Source organism: Psittacula echo (assembly GCF_963264785.1).
Source record: "Psittacula echo genome assembly, chromosome: 1".
Taxonomy (NCBI): domain Eukaryota; kingdom Metazoa; phylum Chordata; class Aves; order Psittaciformes; family Psittacidae; genus Psittacula; species Psittacula echo.
The window spans coordinates 137557949-137581776 of NC_137735.1; the positions used below are offsets into that span (position 1 = coordinate 137557949).

Consider the following 23828-nt stretch of genomic DNA (forward strand, 5'->3'; position numbering starts at 1 on the left):
CTTACTATCTGAATAACTGATAACACTTGAAAAGGTTACCAGCCTTTTTCAAGTGTTCAATCACTGCCCTTCACACAAAAGTTGCTTAAGTGGATCTTACATGCATTCATATTAATTTACGTATCTAATTCAGCTATTTGCTTGTCTTTTGGAGGAATGGAGATTTATTATTTGGCAAAGGAGAGGAATAAGGTTATACTGTCTTACAAGCCAGTGAAGAGCAGAAGTCACTGAGTGCTCTGGACCTGCAGAGCGACCATGCTGCCTCTGCACCACATGGTGCCCAGTCCTACACCGCACTGTAGCTTTACTCGCCCCTGTATGTGTACAGGTTATTAAATGATCCACATGCATAGATCTCATCAGAATTAAGCCTCCTACGTAGGTTTAACTGCTCTTAATAAACTACTGAATACGTGTGTATTGATTCAGAGTATTGATTCAGTACCTTTTAGCATGCTGGTTGAAGGGTAAAAACAAAACCCAGCACCACCTCTTTCCCCAGGGAGCTGCTTTTTTTTTATTACACATTTATAGCTTTACCTCAAATTCAGGTTTCTCCCAAGCAGATAAAAGCCTTTACTCATCAGTAAAGACTATGTTTGGTAAACACTACAGATAAGCATTACGGTGAAATAATCTGCCATAAAAATATATTATTCAACCGAAGAGGATTCCCCTCCTCACTCAACTACACGTAACTGACACAGGTGACTTTTTTCTTTACTCTGGTATTTCATTATGGGGGTGGAAGGGGGGAGAGAGAATTCTGTGGAGAACAGATCAAGAGTTACACTTGTGGCCATGAGGGTGAGTGGAAAGGCAAGAGACCATAACAAACAGCAGGATGTAGAGCAGAAAGCATAAGAGGAATATCAGGTAAATAGCAAGCAACTGAATATAAAACTTCAGAAATTATAGCACACACCCATTATAGAATAATTTTAATGAACTTGCAAAGCCAGTATTTCAGACTAATTTAACCAAGGAAAACTAAATGAAATCTCTCTGAAATAAAATAGGCTATACAGATGGAAGTCTAGTACTGTGGGTTTTACCTCTGGGAGTTGCAGCCTGCACAAGATTCTATTCTTTCATTACAAATCTGTTGTGTGGGGGGCGGAGGAGGAGTAGCTGTGTTACAGGGATAAAAAGAATAGCACAATTGTTGTAAGAACATCTAGTTTTCTTTGTGTATTTCTATCCATCACAATCCATTTTCAACTTCACAGCTATTTTTCCTCATTACCTTTCTCTATACTGTGACAATAAAGAATATTATAATGCTAGGGGGGAAGCATAAAGAAAAGCCCCTGAACAGGACATGGCTAATTCATTAGCGATGATCATTAAACAGTCTTCGTTTTAAAAGAACACAGAAAAACAAAGCAAGCTGATCAAGCTCCATCAGGAGAGAGAGGAGGACTGGCAGGAATAGCAGCTGTGCTCTAGCTCAGATAGGATTCGTGTTGGCAGAACTGTGAAATAAAGCCTGCAACATATTGTGCCTTTATCAATCCTGCTTTCTCAATAAAAGACATCCAAGGAGTTTAATGCTTACATTCATAGGCTATTTTACTTTGGAGGGTTTGTATACAACTAAATTCATAAAAGTCCAAGATGCATTTATTTAGACATGCTGCTCCTTCAAACAGTGCCATCTAACACGTACACTAATATAGCCTCATTCATCTGAGTATCTTGAAGTGCTTCATAAACACCAACTGAACAGATGCCATGAATCTGAAAAACATTGCTGCCTAAAAATTTTCTGCTGACTTTGTTACAATAATATGCTTTATTATAAAGTAAGAAAGGTTAGTGCAAGGGGAAAAGTCTAATTTAAACTATATATTTAACAGCATTTTGCATGTATCAATTTTAATACTATGTTTTTCACAGTCCTCCACTGCCAAAAAAACCCCCTAAAGGCTAAATAAAAAGACCCAGTGGTTTCTTAAAAGGAAATTAAAAAACAAATAATAAAATTTATCAGACATACACCAAAACCTAAAATTCAGACAAATACAGAGGTACATGTAAGACACAGATGTAAAAAAAAAAAATCCTTTTCAAAGAAATGGGAAAATTAACATTTAGAATTATATTATCTAGAAATTTATGCATATTTTGTACATTGGTCAAATTAAAATTTCCTTTTATTACATGGAGATTCTCATTTATGAGCATAGAAAAAAGGGGAAGAAAAAACTAAAGAAAGGACAGAGAAATGTGCAGGAAGATCTCGGAGTACATAAATACAGTGTTGTTCTTTTTGTTCCCATGTAGAAAGCACAAAAGTAGATCACCTGTTATATACTGGAACACGGCAATATAAAACAACTTCTTCTCTTTTGACTACCTTGGGAGGGATCTTTTTGAGTATAAGATTACATAATACATGGTGCAACTACCTCAACCTGCTTTAAATAAGTAACACTTCAGAATTTGTCAATCTTATGAGCCAAAACTTTCACAGCTCAGAGTTTCAAACCTGAAACTGGGGCTAGAAACAGAAGCACAAGCCCCGAAACTTCAGGAATTCAATGACTTGTTATTTTCTTAGCAAGAATTCAGAGCAGAACTTCCCTGGGAATGGGATCACTGCACTCCTTTCTTCTCAAGTGGGATCACTTATCCAGTGAAACTGAGCAGCATAACTATTTCCTTCTGCAGGTATGTATATCACTTCATTTTTCCATCTATCCTCTTTCTGCATCAACCTCAGAACCCTGATTTCTCTGCTGCCATAGCACAGTAGACTATTACTTTATAAATAAAGCTTCAGATCAGAAAGGAAGAAGAAAAAAGTGTCGTTCACTGTGATTCAGGCAGGTGAAAAGGCTGCAGTGTAACGTTCCAAGGCAGAATTGCCTTTTCTTTGTGCTCTGCCCATATCTACACAAGCTGAGAATTTATTTAATTCATCCTCGAATAAAGGGAAAAAGGAATTGCCCAAATAGAAATCCAGTTATAATAAACATGAAGTAGAAACTGTAAGACATCTTTGCTTATTGAACTCCCTTTGAGACTAAAAATAAACTTCTTCAGACCTAAAAATGCTCTAATTAGTTCAAAATCCAGCCTGGTATGTTCAGCCTGAGGACCAGATCACCCTATGCATAACTCAATGCATAACTATTGTAACTGGAATGGAAGTTTGGCATAATAGTATGATAGAAACTTTCCCACCATTCATAGGTCTGATTTATTCACAGGTTTTACACTCTCCAGTAAGAAAAGTTAACTGTAATACTTAGTATTTTACTAGAAAGCCAACACTGCTTTACATTTTACCAGAGGTAGCTGTGTTTGCTTTGGTAATACAGATAGGAGCAGTATTCATTATATTCACAATGGCAGAATTATAATTTTGTCTCTTATATTACCATGCTCAACTACAAAGGCAATTTTTTTATAATAAGCATCAGGTTAAGGCAGACAGCAGTGAATTCATTCTAATAATTATGGGTACTAGTGCAACAATTCACATTTTTTCAATGCATCAAAGATCATATCCAGACTACAAACAGAAAGGAGAGCATGACTTCAACCCCAGTTCTTCCTTCATAATTATTTTAACATGAGTTCAAGTAATGAAAGCCTAAAAAGAACTAGAGGAAAACAGGAATTTTTCAGGTCATTTAAAACCAATGCACAACTACATGGAACTGTTTACTCTCTTCAAGTATGAATAAGGTATCTCTCTGTAGGCAACGATGGGCACTCTACAATTCAAAAAAGTTAATAATAAATAATGAAAGGTAAATTTTATGTGAGTTTCATGAACTGTTAATTCTTTCAAAGCAACATAATTGCAAAACATTCTTTAAGTCATGGAAACTTCTTCCTGGCTGCCATTTTCATCCCAAAGGTGATGGGGTACCTTGGAGACTTGTGTATTTTATTATTATCAAGGGAGAATTACTCAGGACCTTCCATTAAAAATTCTGTCTTAAAATTACAATATTTGAGTCTACCCAAATTCCGTTTTTCATGGCAATTTTTCCTCAGGTCTTTAAAGCTATCAATATTTACACAGTCAATCATGCTCATCTTTTACACAGTTAAGGAAAGCACCACATTCAGATGCAATTGCTACAGTGCTTTCTTGTGACATTTAAAAAAGCATATTGATGTATGAAGCTTGAATGCAGAATAATTTTCCCTACTGCTTTTCATTCATCATGCAAAGCTGCAGTTTGTGAAAATGCTCAAAAATTATAAAGACTGTATTTTTTTAATAACTTCTAATAGACAGCACTTGCCTACAGTTCCCATCTTTAGACCTCACAGCATTTCTATAAAGGGAAGAAGCTGAACACCTTGTCCAAGTAACTTGTCTGAGTAACAAGTTTACATTTAAACCAAAGTTAGAACCTAAGTCCTGTGAACAGTGTTGTAACAGAAGCATTGCTCTTTGCCTCTTGGTAGTGCCTTGGGATTTTGTCCAATGTTTACATTATCTCAAATTCAGCATTCTTTCTTGGTACCTTTCTAGAAGTAGGATTCCACTTTGGAGAATGCATGACTGGATATTTTGACAAACTGTAGCAGGGAAGTGGGTTTTGGTTCTCTTCTCTGGTTCATTACATTGAGGTGAGTAACAGTACAAACTCATCAAGGAGTAAGAACTCAGAAAATGAAAAGATGGGGAGAGACTTTTCAGCAGGGCCTGTTGCGATAGGATGAGGGGTGATGGCTTTAAACTAAAGGAGAGAAGATTCAGGCTGGATGTGAGGACGAAATTCTTTACAATGAGTGTGGTCAAATCCTGGCACAGGTTGCCCAGAGAGGTGGTGTCACCATCCCTGGAGACATTCCAGGCCAGGCTGGAAGTGGTTCTGGGCAACCTTATCTAGTTGACAATGTCCCTGCTCATTGCAGGGGGGTCGCACTAGATGACCTTTGAAGGTCCCTTCCAATCCAAACCATTCTATGATTCTATGGTTCTATGAACTGAAGGGAGACAATTCACCATTGTTATATAAAAAATTCGTAACTGTATTCCCACTCCAGTCTGTAAAAAGCTTTAGTTACACTTAAAAATCACAAGAGGGAAAAAAAGTGTTAGACATCAATTTTTCAGTGTACAGTTGCCAGAAAGGCCACAGTGTAAGACCAACTGATAAAATAACAACTATTTCTACAGAAATACTGTTTCTGGTGCCAGAAAAAGTGTTCACACCACTTCTAGAGATCTAAAGTCAATTTTATAACCATTATATACTTCTTATATACATGTATACATATGCCCATTCATATGAAATGTACCTATGGTATACATATCATAGTTACAGGAGTTACAGAATAACTACTTTGCGCACACTGTTCAGCTGAACAAGACAGACTCAGGTGAGCACTGCTTGTTAGTGGCAGTGATGACAGCAGAGTTTGAATCCAGTTGAGCAACCACAGATTTCTTTAAGAGCAACCCAGCATGTCTTGTTCCAGCTGAGGCAGCGCCCTGAAACCCCAAGTCTGGTAGAGGATCTGGAACAGTGCTGAGAAGGCCATGGGAGATAGACACAGCAGGGCATTTTGAGCACCCCTGTCTTTATCAGCAAAATTGAACAGCAGAGTTGGATACTGCAATTAAAACTATTTGGATACTATTTTGTCCTCCCAGAAGCAGCATAACAGAATTTTCTCATTTAAAGTTCAAATAGCATTCAAATACCAAAACAAATAAATAGATTCCTAACTCAGTAGGAATTCAAAAGCTGAAGGGCAGACAAAAAAAAACACAAAATAAATCTATTTTTCTGTCTGGAGAGTAAAACAGTAGCTGCCTGGCTACTCTCTTGAGCCTCAAAGAACAAGTTGGCCCAATCTGTGACCTGCTCACAGTCAGACTGCTTTGATATCTAGCAAACACTTGGTAGATAATAGTAATCAATGGAGATTAAAAACTATACATTAATCTGTGAATGTGTAATACTTGTCAAAAGAGAAACCAGCATCTTGTATTATGTTGCAGGTGTCAGAATTACATAAAAATCAAAAATAAAAGCCCAAGCTATAAAATTCAGCTAAATTCACATTTATTTCTAACTGCTACTATTATTCCACTGTGTCAGTAACCAATAATGCTATCCCGGAGTAGAATATCGCTGCCAATTTTACAAGCAAGCAATAAAAATAGTTTTTGCCAGAATTAAAACTGCATTTCTTTCCATTTATTTATTCATCCAACAGATGCATTATCCAAGACTCTGCACAAGAACGGAATATTAAATTATATCAGCTGGATGTGTTTCTAAAAAGAATCTAAAAAATTTAAAAGATGTGATTCGGTGAATTCATTTCTTTAGCATCTCTGACGAGCAGTTCTCAGCGATCTTAGAACATACTTTGAAAATGCAGACACTTTCAAATAAGCGGTGTAAGAAAAAATCAGCTTTCCATCGTTAGCACAGATTTAAACAAAGATTTAAAATTACAGATTAGCAATTTTATGCGGACTCTCTACAGTCCACAGTTCTCTGCAGCTGCTGGTTCATGGTATTTTGTAGATCAACCCCATTTCCATTCTTATTTCTTTGTGTTGTGGGTGTGCAAATCTACTCCGGCAATTTTGTGCCTGGCTGATCACAGGATACTACACAGCAAATTGCTCTACATGGCAGTCAAAGCCAAAGGAGTTATATTGTGACACCAAAGTAAAGAAATATTTATATTGCTGAAGATTAAAAAAAAAAAAAAACCAAAATGAAAACTTGAAGCAAGGTTTACAAGTCAAGCTCTTCGTTTCCTATTAAAGTGATCATGAAACCCAACACTCAACATTCTCTGTCCATTTATAGCCAAAGATCATTAAGGAAACAAGGAAAGACTATATAAATAATTCTGAAGAGCAGCTCAGTCACCCTTGCAACAATTCGCACAACTTCCCTGCCCTCGCATCCGACTCCTTTAGTTCTCATCAAAAATTTATCCTACCAACTCCATGCCTGCCTCCCCCTAAATAGACATATCTTTTCTTCTTCCTTCAGCCACATCACACGCACACAGAAGATACAGGTTATATTGGGAAGTATAAGAGAAGGAGAAATGCACCAGAATACAAGGCAGCTAATATATAAATGAAATTTCCAGTATGGCACAACCCAAAGTACTGTACATAAAAAGACTACGTGTACTTTGTTCTGTTTGCAATATTGATCTGTTTAACTGTTAGGTGCTAAATGATTATAGGTTTTTTTTAGCAAGTATCTTTACACTTAATTTAACTTCCTATCCAATGTTAGAAGCAATGGCTCCTAGATGTCATAATCCAGGTGAAATAAGTCTCCAAACATGGTTCTGTGTTTTTGCGCTGTGTTTAATAATCACATCTGCATGCTGCAAGGCCTGTTTCCTTAGAGATGAGGGTGTGTGTGTGTGTGTTTAATTTTGAAAATCTGGATGATGAAGTAGGGATCTCTATAGTGTTTCATCGATAGATTTTTTTAAATCTCATTAATTATTTGCAAGTTCTGGGGGTTTGTTTTGCTCCTCCCACCCCGTTCGAATGCAGTTGAGGGCTTAAAGCAATTTAGATAGAAGTAAGGTTAGTGTAAGAAATAATTTATATTCTGACTTTGCCAATACATTACTGAAGGGGAGAAAAAAACCAATGTCCTGAAAGATTTAGATACATTAACTATTTTTCCACTTAAACCTCAATTTGTTCATTATTACCCCAAAGCACTGCCTTGGTTTCTCTGTCAATTCTAGTTAGACATAAAAAAAAAAATCTGTGTTTAAAGACCTGCAAAGAGAATAAATGTGGAAAATCTATATAGCCTCTGCATTTCTAAAAAATCAGCTGGTTTTGTGTTACAGAGAGTGGACAGATTCATGAAACACAGACAGACTTTCCAGATCTGCCCAAGGCTTCTAGCACGTAGCCAAACTGTTTTATCTACAAAACAGAATGATGTGAAGGGAAACTTTAAAATAGATACAGGATGCTCATGTATTGTGGTCATGGACATCGCACAAGCAGCTGAAATCCTGAGTTAAAGTGTTAACTCACACTGACTGTACATAAAAACTTACTTGAGATTAAGAATACTGACTACAAACTAAAATTTCTGTAATATCAATCTTTACTGCCTCAAAGTACACTGTAATAGCTGCTTTGCTTACAGCAGCTTTTATACTCTCAGAAACTGTATTAAGTACTTGCTATTATCACAGCCTGTAGTATTCATCAAGGTATGCATTTAACTGACAATCCAAAGAGCCACAGAGTCCTTACATACAGATCATACAGATGTACTCAAACACCACTGGAAAAGTCATATTGAAGCATTCTACCCTAGACCAAAGTACGTATTGATTATTATGATAATGCCAGCTTAAAGATTCTGGAGTGGGGGTGTTAAGCAGGTATTATCAAGAACCCAATAGACAGGTCGACCCTGGGGGGAACAGGAAGGGCTGTTTGAGTTCTTTTTTCTCCTTCGAGAGCAAGACACCAGGAAAGGTATTACAACATGCAACAACTTTAAAGAAAAACATTCCCAACCTAACCATCAGGCTTAAAACAATAACCACTTTCAAAGGGTAAGCTCTCCTTCCATTAAAACGAATTTGCTTGATTAATAAGAGAAATAATGTTCTCGTCCCTATTCAGCTGTCAGGGGGACAGTAATCTCACTGGGCACTCTATCTACCGTGGAAAGAATGAGCACTGGAAAAAATCTCTACTTGCATCAGAACTGCAATTTCTCTTGTAGAAAGACAGCACTGTAACGGGCAGAGTCAGTATGTGATAACTCACATTGTTTCCCTGCTGATACGTTGTAGCAGTTGCTATATTCTGTCTTCTACATTTCCTCAAGGAGCTCATAACCGTAGGTACCAATTTGCAGAGTTGCTAGCCTACCTAGTAAAGCTGAAGCTTTTCACTCTTAAAGGTACCAGAAATAATGCAAGTAACATTTTCCTCTTTCCCACTCCAACTGCACTTCATAGTCCAATCACTGCAACTCATTCTACCAGTACACTTTAATTTATTAAGTGGATGATCAGTGAAAGCTGCTGAAGAATTTGACAAGTTTTTTCTCCATAAACATGTATTTGCACATTATCCATCAGTGCAACAAAAACATCTCCATCAACCACTTCCAATTTCTTAAGATTTTATTAGTAAAGTAAAACCTAGGCTTCTAGCCTAATGATTGCAAAGCCACTTCTGGCCATCAACCATATATGAAGTGGAACAGTATTCCCTTTGATAGACATACCACTGCCACTATTGCTTTCAGCCTTCCTCCAAAAAACAGCAAAAGAAAACATTTTTCGCACAAGCTCTGGTTTGCCTCAGTACTACAGTAAGTGATTGCAAATACAATAACTATGCAGTGAGGTTAAAAATACTTTAGACTATGGAAAAAAAATGAAACCATGGTTTAGGCACAAAAATCCTTGATACCTGAAATTTTCACAGATAAATTTAGTTCTTCATATGCTTGCAAATGCATGCATTTTAAACACAGTTTAGGTATTACTTTTAGACTCTTTAGCTACAATATATATGCTTTAAAAAAAAAAAAAAAAAAAAAAAAAATCAAGGGTATCATATTTCTATTTCATTTATCCCCTTAAGAAAGTGTCAGATATTTTTCAACAGCCAATTAAATAAAATTAAACTATACTGAAGATAGAAATTATGGAAACTACTGCACCCAAACAACAGAGGAAGAAAGAAAATAAACTGAAGATGATACCAACACAAATCTAAACTTAGATCAAACATGCACATCAATCAAATGAACATTCCTTTTAGCAGAGTAAATGGTGAAGCCAACACACTACACTAACTTAGTTCAATTTCCTTCCTATTATGCATCTATCATTATAGCGTATCACTTACAAACTTCTTTCGCATGTCTTTTATGGCACTACATAAGCAGATTTTCTATCAGTTTCCCTGAAGAACCCTGTAAAAATAATAACTCTCAAGAACTGAAGTGGCAAAGAGGGGAAGATAGAACACTTTATCATTACCAAAGGAAAAAAAAAAAAAAAAAAAAAAAAACAAGAAAACACATAGTACTGCATATCATTTTTCAGATTTTAATGTGAGGAATACCACCATTATCAGACTGATGTGAATGATTTCCTGTATTTGAACTGAAGACAAATGGTTTTAACTATTTACAGCAGTCATTCACAATGCGGAGGGGGGAAATCTAGTTAGTGTCAATAGCTTTTAGTTGTCTGAAGAAGACAAAGTATGCTCCTGTCACTGCAGTTATGTGGAAATATGCAGAGTTAGTGTGTGTGGTCACTGAACTTTGATGTTAAAGGTAGTAAGCCTACTGGGACCTTTTCACAATTTTTTTTCAGAACTCCCAAACCAAATTATCCAAGAGGCTGACTGAGTGAGACTGCAATGTGTAAACCTCACTCTGGTGGTGACCCTTACAGTCTGGGTGATGTTAAAATTAAAGGGACACAGTTTATGCTGTGATAACTCTTTGTATTGTGTTCACTCTTTACTCACAGGGCAATTAAGATCATAAGACTTCCGTGTCTTAATTTCAGCTACAGGAATGGCTGCTACTAGGCACGCTGTGTGAACACTTTGTCTTAATTAAGAGCAAATCATGTTGCCTTCCTATTTTTAAAACTGACTAGAAACACAGTCTACCAAAGATCTCTGTCAGGTTAACAACTGTAGATAAAATGTTCACGTTTTCTTGTTCTGTTTTAAATTAGAAATTCCACTTAAAGGACATTACAGCAGGAAGGTGTGCAACAAAACTCCTGCATCAGGGGATTGTAACAGGGCAGCTAGTGCTGCTCCTGCGGCTGCCCATCCCACATACTTTGCCAGGCTGTCGTGGTTTAAGCCCAGGCTGTAAATTAGAACCACTTCCCCCCTCACTTTTCTTCCCTCCACTCCTGGAGGGACAGGGAGGAGAATCGAAAGAATGCAACTCCCACGGGTTAAGATAAGAACAGTTTAATAACTAAGGTACAGCACAAATCACTACTGCTACCACTAATAGTAATAATGATAAAGGAAATAACAAGGGAAGAGAATACAACACCTCACCAACCGGTACCTCACCCCCCACCCCGCAGTGATCCAGCCCTTCCGGAGACTTTCAGTTCCATCCTGGGCATGACGTGCTGTGGTATGGAATACCTCTTTGGCTAGTTTGGGTCAGGTGTCCTGTCCCTGCTTCCTCCCGGCTTCCCCTCCTCCCTGGCAGAGCATGAGACTCACAAAGTCCTTGGTCAGGGTAAACATTCTGACCAGCAACTGAAAACATCGGCTTTATCAGTATTATTCCCAGGCCGAAAGTCAAAACCGCAGCACTGCACCAGCTACTAAGAAGGAGAAAAACTGACTGCTACTGCTAAACCAGGACACAGGCACAGCTTCCACAGCATCAGAGGTATCTGATAGAGAATCCTGAACCAAATCCTGAAGTTAAAACCCTGCATGTTAAGCTCAGCTACCTCTAACTCAATTCACTGTAATAAGCCAGGCAGAAAGCTTACTGAAACATTTATATTGATGCCATTCTGCCATGCACCTAGCCCAGCACTGTCCTGACCTAGTACTTGGAGATGCTCGGCAATGCAGTGACCCAAGCAAAAGGGAATGACACCGAAAAGTTCTTCCAACATACAAAATATATTTTTTTGATGAAGCAAGGTAAGCAACCACCTGGGACTTTAAACCAGGAGGCAGTGTTTCAGCCACACAGTGACGGCACTCCAGCTTCAGCACTCTTTAGCCTTTATCTAAACTGCTTTCCAAATCACTCTTTCACGTACATTTTCACAAGCTTAAACAATGTGAGCAGGTAGCTTTTTCTTTTGTATGTTTGAAGTAATACAAAAGATCCCATGTCAAAACTCCAAAAGCCTTTCTGTAATAATGAAAACCCTCACTAAAATTCTGTACCAATTGCTAACTTAGAACTAAGAATATTTTATAAAAGCAGAAATCTCTCGAAACATCAGAGTACTCAAAGTACAGTTTTAATGAAGGAAAAACTGAATTCACAGACATATTGCAATTTTTTAGAGAAAAATTAAAAGTTTACCATAAAGCTTACAATGATTATTTAAATTTTTGTCAATAACTACTACAAGATACACCACCATTCATTGTGAATGTCTACACCAGAGGACAAACCAACTCCATGGACAAAAGCTGGAGTCAGACTGATGTTATTCAAATTACTATTAAATTTACCAGCCATGCTTCCCTCCTGAGGATAATTATTTTATATGTGTATTTTTGGTTTAGAATTTCATTTTATAACTAAAACGCTTGAATAATTGTAATATAATGCACCAGGACCACAATTCAGCTACATCACTAAATCAAATTTGCTATTATGATATGAAAAGGGAGCTTTCTGTATATATGACTGATAGCACTGGTTCTGTAATACTTCTTTGGCATCACCTCATTATACAAACCTAAAACAAGATACAGTTTCGGTATTAATTGCTAAAGGACATTCTGTAACTTACACATTTCTTCATGTATACAGGAACTTCCAGTACCAAAAAGATCAACCGTTGAACTAACATGGAATACTATTGGTCAAATAACCTATGCCTAACTATTACACAAAACCAAATTAATATTCTAAGACATTCTTATTTTGTAGCCTAAATAGGTAATTTTTCTGTACTCAAGCTGCTGTGCTAACATTAAATCCTTATCTTGAAACTGAATATTCATTATATATAAAACTATAGAATAATACATTTATTATTATAGTATATTATATATACAATTTATATATTTTTATATCTATCTTAAAATACTTAAGTTTGTGTTGCTTCCAAAGGTGTACATCTCTGCAAATACAAGATGAAAGAGGAAGCACAATTAAATGACCTATAATTATGCTCAAAAATCCGTATTTTTAAACCTATGGAGATAATTTTAAAATGGAGGAACTGAGATCAATTTCCCCTGTGTTTTCTGGCAAGGGAATAAAAAGGTCCTTTCCAACCCTAACTATTCTATGATTCTATGAAGTTAAAAACACAAAAAAAACCCAAACCCCAACCTAAATAAGTCATTATAAAAACAACAAAACAAAGAAAGCTGTATGATAATCAACCAGGGAGAAAGGAAAATAAACATTAATGATAGGACACTGAATGGAAAATTAATTTTGTGCATGTCAGTCTTCACTACAGAAAAGGAATAACAGTTTTAAAACTGTTCTCCACAGATTAAAGAAATGAGAATAAAGGACTTGTGTCAAAAGAAAGAAAAGACTGAATTATCATCAGAGTCAGAATGGTACTTAGGTACAAATTCTAGCAGGTTTTGTCATCTGTTTAGCATATCATTCTTTAACAATAATAAAACCCCTCCCAACTAGAACCTGTGTACCGATCAGGAGTCAGATTTACACCTTTTCAATATAAAAGCGTGCTGCAGCATGATCCAAGCCAGCAAGCCATAATTTCAGTATCGGGTAAAACAGAACAACCTGGCAAATCGAGCATAACGAGGTCACATCAGCACAACTCCCGAACCTGAACTGCTGCTATCCAGTTTATTTTCCTTGATATTATAAAAGTTACTGGATTTTAAACAGCATTCTAACGAAGTTCTTTGCAACAGACTATTGAAGAAATGAAGATGCAATAAGGTAAAAACCACATTTTAGATATGGATCACAAGCTGCTAGAACAGATATAAGCAAACTACTCAAAAGAGCTTCGCTAGAATTTGGCATCCCACTGCCCAGTGTAGGTAAGTGCAGGGTACAGGAGGATCTGTCCAGCTGGAATTATGAAGGCACACCACGTAAATAAATGCTGAAGGACAATATGTCCAGAATCACCCAATATTCATTTTTAAATGCAATGCAAGCTCTAACGAGATTATGTGTCACTGAAAAAATTTTATGAGTTAGGAACCCAAGTCTCTTGCAAATATGAAAACAGATGACATTTTTAGACCCAGAAGCAGCAAAATTCTAAATAGCCACTAAATGAGCAGCAAGACTCAAACTAGGAAACAAGATGTGCAGCCCAAAGAAAGAAACAGAAAGTACTGATGAAGCATTCAAGAGAAAAAAAATCATAGGAGCTGAAGACTAATGCATAGGACAAGGGAAGTAAGCAGACAGTTTCCCAACTGTGCCAATAAAGATCTTCATAAATGTGTCTATTCCATGACATCTGAACGTTAAGAAAGTCTGTGATAGGTTTACATTAAGTTAAACCCTAAAGCACATTAAAATAATGCTAAAGCTCCAAAATCAAGGACTCTGATAGAAAACATCAGAATTGGTTTAATAATTATTGTTTTAATAATTCACTTGGCCCTGCCAGACCTTGCGAACCAAAGGAGTCTTTTTTAAGAAAAAAAATCTTATTTTAAAAACTGCAGTGCAAGAACCTGAATTCAGGGTGATGTTATCAACTCACCTGCATAGTTTAGACCTTCAGGCCTACAAAATGACCTACCACCCATTTGGAATGCAGTGTCAGTGCTAGGCCATTACTTCCTGTGTGTAGAAAGTAAGACAGTAGTTAAAAGATGAAAGACGACCAAGAACTATGCCATATTTTTGGACTTCCTGCTCTCAGCAAAACAGAAAAACATAGTCCAGCAGACACTTAGGATTCCTAAATTCTGTTCAGAAGTACTATGGGGTGTATGCTATGGCAATTGCAGTTATCTCTACCTCTGTGCACCCAGCATCTCTTTACATCCACATACTTCCTTCTGTTCCGCTCTGCTTCAAGCTCTGCACTAATTTTCTCCCCACACCAGACCCAGCAGGCTGAACCCTTAACAGCTCTATCTCTGTCACACTGAGTCTTCCTCTCCCCTTGCGCTGCCATTCTTAGTCCTAAAACCCTTCATCATCAATCTCTGATTTTAAGACTCCTGCTGCTCCCTCATATTTCTACCTTCTCATTACTCTTCCACCCCACTTTTCACTCCCCTAAACCCCAAAATACCAGTCAAATTCTTTCTCTTCCATTCTGTACTGATATAGAAACAGGTATAAGAACAGCACATTTTCCTGTTTATGCTGGGAGTCTGCACATGGCTTTTTTTGCCCACTCTTCCCTATCTACCCTTTGAGGATGATGTCATCTGTTCACACCATCTTAACTAGCATCTGCACAGCAATGGCTTGTAAGCATGTCTATCCATCCACCTACTCCTGATTCTCTCCATATGGTACTGCTGCTTCTCCTGATTTTCTCTCCAGAAAACTTAAGCTTGATATATTCACAACTCAGCTCCTTATCATTCCTCTCAAACGCTTTTTGCAGATAGAACAACTGCCATTATCACCTCCTGTAATATAGGTAGTCTTTCATGACCCCTTTTCCCGCGTCTCAACCACATATCCACACTATATCCAAAATCCCATTCCAACCATCCTCCGTGTATTTTTCTTTCTGACAGTCCAGCTCACCCATTATCTCCATCCTTGTTCAGGCATACACTGAAGAATTAGAAAGGGAGACAGAGATTCATCTGTTTAAATTTAGACAGGCTTCCCTACTTATCCTAAGTCATACTGAAAGTTAAGGAAGTAAATCTCTTTAATATATTAGTATTTATGCTTTCATCTCAGGAATCCTCCAGCTATTCTGGTACCACTGGTATCAAGCTTTTGGGAGACAGACGATACAAGGACAGCTCAAAGAACTCAATCAGTTGCTACTCAGCGTAGCCAGCTGGTACCTACTGATCTTTGCTCAAAGTTTCTGCAATCTTTATTTAGGTATTTTCTCAACGTATAAGTACAAAACAGGAAGCACACTAGACAGATATGCACCCATTTTAAAAAATGAATAAAAGATGCTGTTACCTAAAGATAAATAATGTACCAGGTGCCTATCTGGGAAAAAAAGTAAAGAGAAGAAATGAAGACATCTGAGTTTCAAGACTGCATTTTATAATTGCATTAGCAACTTTAAAACAGAGGACCCCATCAAAATTTGATCAAAACTGCCATCTTAAGACAGATGATTACGTAAGAACCAAGCTTTAACATTCAGTATCTTATAAAACTTTAAAAAAATTAAAAATCTTAAAATAAAAACAAAAAAACCCAAAGAAAACTGAAAAACCTAAAGAAAAAGCCCCACACCCCACACTTATTTGAGATTAAAAACTCCCAGCAGAACATTCAGTACTCAGATAGTCTCAAATCACTTGTTTAGCAAACCAATTTTTAAAATAATATTATTTTGGGTTCTATAAGGAATTTATTTTCAAGGTTTATGTTGGCATTAGCACTAATTAAAATAGATATTGCGCTACACTTCTCTTACGCCTCATTAAATGGTTGTGGGCATTGTTTATACTGATAGAACAGATTCGGAAATAGATTAAAAACAAGTGAAAATGAAGACACCCCCTGCCCCCCGGCAAAGTGAAGGTCAAGAACATCAAACAAAACATCCTCACAAAAACCTGTGAAGTCTCCAGCAAAATTCAAGTGGAACAGACACAATTTTTTTTAGAAGTTAACATTTCAACAAATCAACAACCTACACTATTACACATACATTGTAGATCATAGAAATAATTCTTTTCCAATTCACAAACTAAACTGATTTTCAACCCATTTTAAAAGTTCGAATAATCTCTGTGGATCCTAATGGAAATTTTCCTAATATACATGTGGGTGTCCTGAATATAATTTATTCAAGACAAGACCTAAATGTTCGCTTGCATATAAACATATAAGGTGAAATTCAGCATGGCTCAAAGAGGCAAAAAAACCCCAAAACATCACAAATGGAAAGTGGGCACATTCAAATATAGATTCTTGGAAGCTTTTTAAGGAATAAACGCTTAATCCCTTTTATTTCATGTCATGTGGTTTCCAGTGTACACAAAGAGTGAAAAGGTAAAAATAAAACTGGCATAACCTTAATATATTCCAGAATTCATAAATCGTTTGTAAATTTAGTCCTTTTATAAAAGAATCCTTATATAAATTGGGGGGAGGGAGGGCATCAATCCCATATATGAAGCACATTTTAAGCCCAAGATCACTGACCAATCAAAATTAGTGAATGCACTGCATCTCTCTGCAGTGAGGAGAAGCGACAAGGTAGGCTGTCATTCTGCAAAAGCTGCCCATCGCAAGCTTTCCTCTCAGAAGCACTGCTTTTCCTTTTTAGAAAGCCTGAATCTCAGTGCTGTCTCTGGAGACAAGAAGCCTTCAGTATGTTAAATTACTTTCATTATGTATTTTCAGATGCTTATTGATTCTGCCGAAGGAAGAGTGGGAGACTGCAGCAGCCTGTAAACCAGAACTAAAGCAGTTGTATACATTAGCGGTATGCTGAAACAATGGCACAGTACAGGCACAAATTTTCATTAAGGTCATTTTTTGAAGATATGCTTATTACCCTCTTTCCCTTCTACTCTGCTAACAAGTGAACAAAATGAATCCCTCCAACCTGGAACTGCTTCACCTGCATCGAGAATTTATCAAATCCTTAGTGGAGGTAAGATCTGTTCCTTATTATGGTATGCAGAATGAGCAACATTTAACTAAAAAAAAAAAAAAAAAAAAAAAGGAAAAATTTGAAGAAAAAAGGGAAGAGCTCAGATTCAACTTACATTAAGTGCTAGTATCTTCTTGTCTTTGAGACCAGGAAATTTTCAAATGCTATTCCCCCTTCCCATTAAAAACACAATGATAGAAAAATGTTATTTTGTATGAAAGTCTTGTAGAATATTAAGAACCTGTTTTGTTCACATAACATAAAGAGAGTACAGTTTAAGTTAATACAGTATTGGGGGGGAAAAAGCACATAATGCAATTGGGAATATTTTTTTTTTCCCTCACCAGTATTTCCAAATACTGGCAGTTAAGTATGTTAGAGATTTATTCAGTTACTCTTTGAAGGATCAGATAGTCTGTAATTAGTGGATACTTATTGCTTTATGAAGGTTGGCTATTATGACTAATCTCCGATTGCTTAAGAAATCCTCCTTTTCTGTTTTGTTTTATTTTTAACTTTATTTCTTTCATTACCCTGTACATTCAAGCTGTTTATTAAGAATACAGATTTGCTAAACATTTATTTCAAGATAGGAAATTGTAAGAGTGTGTAAATTAAACAAAAAACGTGTTTTCTATAAATCTCATTGACTCTGCTCAATTTCTCATTAAAAGACCAGAGAGCTGTACGCATAAACTACCTGCTTACAAGAGCTCTAAAACTACATTTTCTAGCTCTAGTCACAGACACACTACATCCAACAGTTACTGCTTCTACGTGGGGCTTTTTGTAACTTGCACTATTTGGAGACCAGGTAACTTGTCCAAAAAACTAAATTCATTGAAGTTGACAGTAGAATGGCATGATTTTATTAGCAAATAGTGAACACACTAACTTGTTTTCTATGTAATCTGTAAGATCCAATTTTAGAGATCCTCTATTTATGAAATAAGTGATATTAGAGAATATATTCTGCATTGATTTCTTTTGAAATTTTAAGTCCTACTTTTAACCTTTTTTTTCCTCCCCTTCACAAGGGCATGCAGCAACTAAATCAGTTTTACAACTGACAATATGAAGAATGCAGTTGACCGGGTATCTTTCTAGCTGTATGACCTACAAGCAGCAGGATGCATCACTAAAATGTATTCTTAAGACATAAAGGAATTAGAAACAAAACATGGAACACACTTGTATTACCATTTAAGTGCATGACACTTCAACAATACACATGGAAGACTAATACATCTGCTCAGATTTTCATTAAAAGAAGAGTGCAATGATTGATTCTTAAAATGGTGAGCATTTCTTAAAGAGGGATTTATAATTTAAAACCAGAATTGTGGAAACTACTGAGGCATGAAGAAACAATGAAACATGAATTCCCAAAAGGAGAATATACATACTTCACCAGCAAGCTGAATAAGGGTTTAACCAAGCTTTTTCTATACTACTCCCTAAATAACTTATTTGTCATAATGACTAATGGATATTTTTTTTTCTCAATTTTATGGTCTGTTATGTATTCTCCTTAAATGAAAATAAACCAAATCAGGTAACTCATGGTTACTCTGAAAGCACACGAACTGGATTTTATGATGTATAGCAACTTCTCTGACTAAGCCATCACTCAAAAGTAATGAGCAGGAATATTACAGAAAGAAATACGCAACCATAAACTAAAGGATGTCTACATACACTCTGAAATCAGAAATTCTTTTTTCTTTTTAAACCTGGAAAATAAAAACAGGCTGCTACAAAATGCAACAGGGGAAAGAAATTAACATCACCTAAACGAAGGTTTGTTTGCTATTGCTGGCTTGAAACTCAGAACAGACACGCAGAATATGCACTGGTCTGTAAAAGTATCTCAGGCAATTCAGAAGTCCCCATGTTTAAGCAGAATTTTTTGCTGCTGAAGTGCTGGAACAAAAAAAAGAAAAAAAAAAAAAGCCTGCAAGGAATGAAGTAAGAGCCCAGCTACTACTCGGTTTCCAGGTTACAGTGCATGTCAAATACCTGTCAGTGACACCATGTATCAATTTATGACAAGCTGCTGCAATGATCTGAAAGGCCCTTGAGGCACACAGAACAGGTAGGTCAGCAGTTGCATGTACCCCACCTCTGCTCAGCATTCGCAAGGGAACAGGCACTGTCCAGAGGCGATGCATTGGGTAAATTAGCTGCCTGCCTCGACGTTTCTGCTTTTATTTAACTGAAAGCTATTACTCTATTCACAAGACTTAGCACATCCGAAGTTTTCTGTTTTCACAGAATTTCCACTGGCCTAATGTTAGAGTTAAGATTGTCACTTGTTTTAGATCTGCTTTTTATTTCCTCCTGGCTTTTCCTAATAGGAAAGAACTTCATTTAACCGGTAATGCATTTGGAATGGTTTCTTGAAATCCATTCGCAGCCAGGACAGCATACACAGAGGAAATCACATTCCTGAGGGTTAATATAAACCTAATGGAGGTTGCCTAGAATAGAAATTAAAGCTTTTGAAATATTTCTTGTTTCATTTCATACCTGAGACTAATATGTTCCAATTTACATCTTTTGTATTTAAGAGGCACATCTGAATTAACTGTTGAAGTATACCAAGAATTTTCATCATACAATTTGCAATTAATAGTATTGTACAAGTGAGGCTTTTCAGAACTACAGATAAAATCCATTTGCATATTATATCCCAAGTGTGCTTAATTCATACTTCCATTAAAAAAGGGCTTACTTTTATTCACCTTAGTGCTTATTCATTTTTAATGTATTCCAAATGAAACAAAGGTCTGCATTTAAATTTATTTTCATGCCAAGTACATTCCTTCTTAAATTTAAAGCTACCTAAGAAGAATAAAACAAAACCCACCCTCAAGTATCATAACAAGAAATTGAATAACCTCTCTTTATTTATTAATTTCATTACAAACTCAAGAGCTGGCTGACAATATAAATAATAGAAACATCAGGTATTACATGCAGATGCTACAACCTATTGGCATGTGCAAAACAAAGCAGATGAGACACTAAATAAACAATCTCCCACATGTAATAAATGCTACTGGTTTTGAAACTCACTTATTCCTAAAACAAACTATGCATATAAATCTGTTGGATTTACTTGCAGTTTGATTAAAAACAAAAAACAAAACAACAAATCCAACAAAGCAAAACCCTGAAAGAGTTTTCTTTTTAAGTATTATTTTCCAAAATTATTCCCCTAAATCTATTCTGGGATAAAATTAAATACTCTTCCATTCCATGGAGGCACCGATTTCTTGAAGAAATTGAATATTCAAATCAGAAGGAGGAAATGCAGGATTTTTATAATAAATTCCATTTCCCCAAGGCTACAAATATTTTATATTTGAAATTATACACACTTACATAAAATTGTTGTAGTGTTAAGTTTCATACATGTAGATGCATACAACATAAAAGTGAACAGAAATCTTCAAGCTCTGTAAAAATCTGCTGAATTACAGAACTTCAAGTTTCAGTTTACAATACTGTTGAAAACTCTTCGTAAGAAAGAGGCTGCTAAATTGCCATAAATAATTTAAATGTTCTTTTTATGATATATAAACAACAGTGCTCCCATGTTCATATCACTTTCTTTTTCCACAAGAGCCCTTTTAAAATGATCTTGAGTACCAATTTGTTAATACTTAACAACATTCTTCTAAAATGACCCTTATCGCCCTACAAAGGCCATGCACAAGTATAGTTTATTCAACAAATGGGCCCTTTGTAAAACGCCCATCACTATAAATAAAGCCCTGTCTCCCTAAGTGGAAGCTTTCCACTTTTTTTTTTTCTTCCTAAACAAATCCTGCTTTCCTTTTTAAAAGGCAAGACCTTATTCTAGCTCCTCAGGCTTTTGAGTCCATGCCAACTAAAGCTCTGAACATAGAGTAAATCAGGAGTTTGATAAGAATAGATGCTTTACCCCCCCTTCCTCCTTCCCCAGCATTTATTTGCAGTAAATGTTAAAAAAATCAAATTGTTCCATATTTTATTTCACCTTTCAGGAGAAAAAACAGCTGCAACAAAAGGATGTGTTTCTCCCCCATTCTGGAAGTCACCATGCAGTCTGAATCTAACATCACAGTTCGAGATGACATTGATGACATCGACACCAACATGTACCGACCACTGTCATATCCATTAAGTTTTCAAGTTTCTCTCACTGGATTTTTGATGTTAGAAATTGTTTTGGGACTTGGCAGCAACCTCACCGTGCTGGTACTTTACTGTATGAAATCCAACTTAATCAATTCTGTCAGTAACATAATTACAATGAACCTTCATGTACTTGATGTAATAATTTGTGTGGGATGTATTCCTCTAACTATAGTTATACTTCTGCTTTCACTGGAGAGTAACACAGCTCTCATCTGCTGCTTCCACGAGGCTTGTGTCTCTTTCGCAAGCGTTTCAACTGCAATCAATGTCTTTGCTATCACTCTGGACAGATATGACATCTCTGTAAAACCTGCAAATCGAATTCTGACCATGGGAAGGGCTGTGATATTAATGACATCAATATGGATCATTTCACTTTTTTCCTTCCTGATTCCTTTCATTGAAGTCAACTTTTTCAGTCTTCGAAGTGCAAGTACTTGGGAAAATAAGACACTTCTGTGCGTAAGTACAAACGAGTACCACACCGAGCTAGGAATGTACTACCACCTTCTTGTTCAGATTCCGATCTTTTTCTTCACTGTTATAGTAATGCTAATTACATACACCAAAATACTCCAGGCTCTAAATATTCGGATTGGTACAAGATTCACCACGGGACAAAAAAAGAAAGCTAGAAAGAAAAAAACTATTTCTTTGACCACTCAGCATGAGACTACAGACGTGTCCCACAGCAGTGGAGGAAAAAATGTAGTCTTTGGTGTAAGGACTTCTGTGTCTGTCATAATTGCTCTACGCCGAGCCGTAAAACGGCACCGGGAGCGACGAGAACGGCAAAAGAGAGTCTTCAGAATGTCCCTCTTGATTATTTCAACATTCCTTCTCTGCTGGACACCCATCTCTGTTTTAAACACCACCATCTTATGTTTGGGCCCAAGTGACCTTTTGGTAAAGTTGCGATTATGTTTTCTAGTAATGGCATACGGAACAACCATATTTCACCCTCTACTTTATGCATTCACCAGGCAAAAGTTTCAGAAAGTTCTGAAAAGTAAGATGAAAAAGCGAGTTGTTTCAATAGTGGAAGCAGATCCCATGCCAAATAACGCTGTAATACACAACTCATGGATAGAGCCTAAAAGGAACAAAAAGATCACCTTTGAAGACAAAGAAGTAAGGCAGAAATGTTTAGTACCTCAGGTTGTCACTGACTAGATTTCAGTATTCACCAAAACACATCAAGCGGAGTATTTGAACAAACTGTAGAAAAATACTGCCAAATAAGAAAAACATTTTTTAACTATTGGCGAGACTGTAAATTTTCAATATATATGTTAAATAGAGTAGGTCTTGTATATTCAATTTCTTCATTATGTAAGATATATGTCGCATGGCCGTTTGTTAGCGTAACGTGTATATTTGTCAAAAATATTCAAGTTCTCTTTTTTAGAAAATAAATAGCCTTAAAGAAGTGCAAACTTTTAAAAACATTTGTATGGCTCAGTTTCTCTATAAATATAAAAGGATTTTTAAACAAAAATTCCACTAGGAAACACTTTTCTAAAGCACAATTTCAACATTTTGCACTATGTGGTATTTTTAAATTTAATTTATAAATAGTATTGATCAGAGATATTCTGAATGCTAATACGGCTACAACTTGGACACATTTTTATCTCGCATTTAAATAGCTATGTATTTCAGATTTCTCCAGCATGCAATCACCATACACATGTATAGGCAAAGTCATGTACGTGATGTCCTTCAATTAGTCTTTCAGAATCAGTTACTTTCGATGGGGGAAATAAACTTCATGTGTCTTCCAAAAGTTGACAGCACTCTGAAAACAAGTGAAAAGTCTTGTGGATACAATCTCACATCCACAGTTTCTTCGTAGAAAATACACCACTTTGAATAATTACACAGAAGGCATGGAGGAGGTAAGGGGAAAAGACAGGCCAAACGCTGGCAAAAAACACAGGCAAGAAAGTTATTGGTCACGATGATAAAGACAACCAACCAACAAAGCCATTCCTCTCCAAAGGCTCATTAGATTTTCACACTGAAGGGATTTAGCTAGACCTCTAGTGTGACGTGGACACCTTTCATACAGAGATTTTTCATTCGTACCATCTATCTACATAGATCTGGCTGTCAAGTGGTGCAGCAAAAGTAGAAGATAATTTTCTTACTCTCGATAACTTTTG

At 36.4% G+C, this 23828-nt stretch overlaps 2 protein-coding genes across 2 annotated transcripts in view; one reads left to right on the top strand and one right to left on the bottom strand.

Moving 5' to 3' along the window:
• Positions 1-23828, bottom strand: part of COG5 (component of oligomeric golgi complex 5) — a gene marked incomplete at its 5' end in the record, with an annotated part of 193097 nt that overhangs the window by 134716 nt on the left and 34553 nt on the right. The gene's annotated exons all lie outside the window — the stretch shown is intronic.
• On the top strand, positions 21535-22836 carry GPR22 (G protein-coupled receptor 22; the record flags this gene model as incomplete). The annotated part of the gene is made up of 1 exon (XM_080623648.1): positions 21535-22836. One exon carries the CDS (start codon positions 21535-21537, stop codon positions 22834-22836), a length of 1302 nt encoding a protein of 433 aa, XP_080479774.1.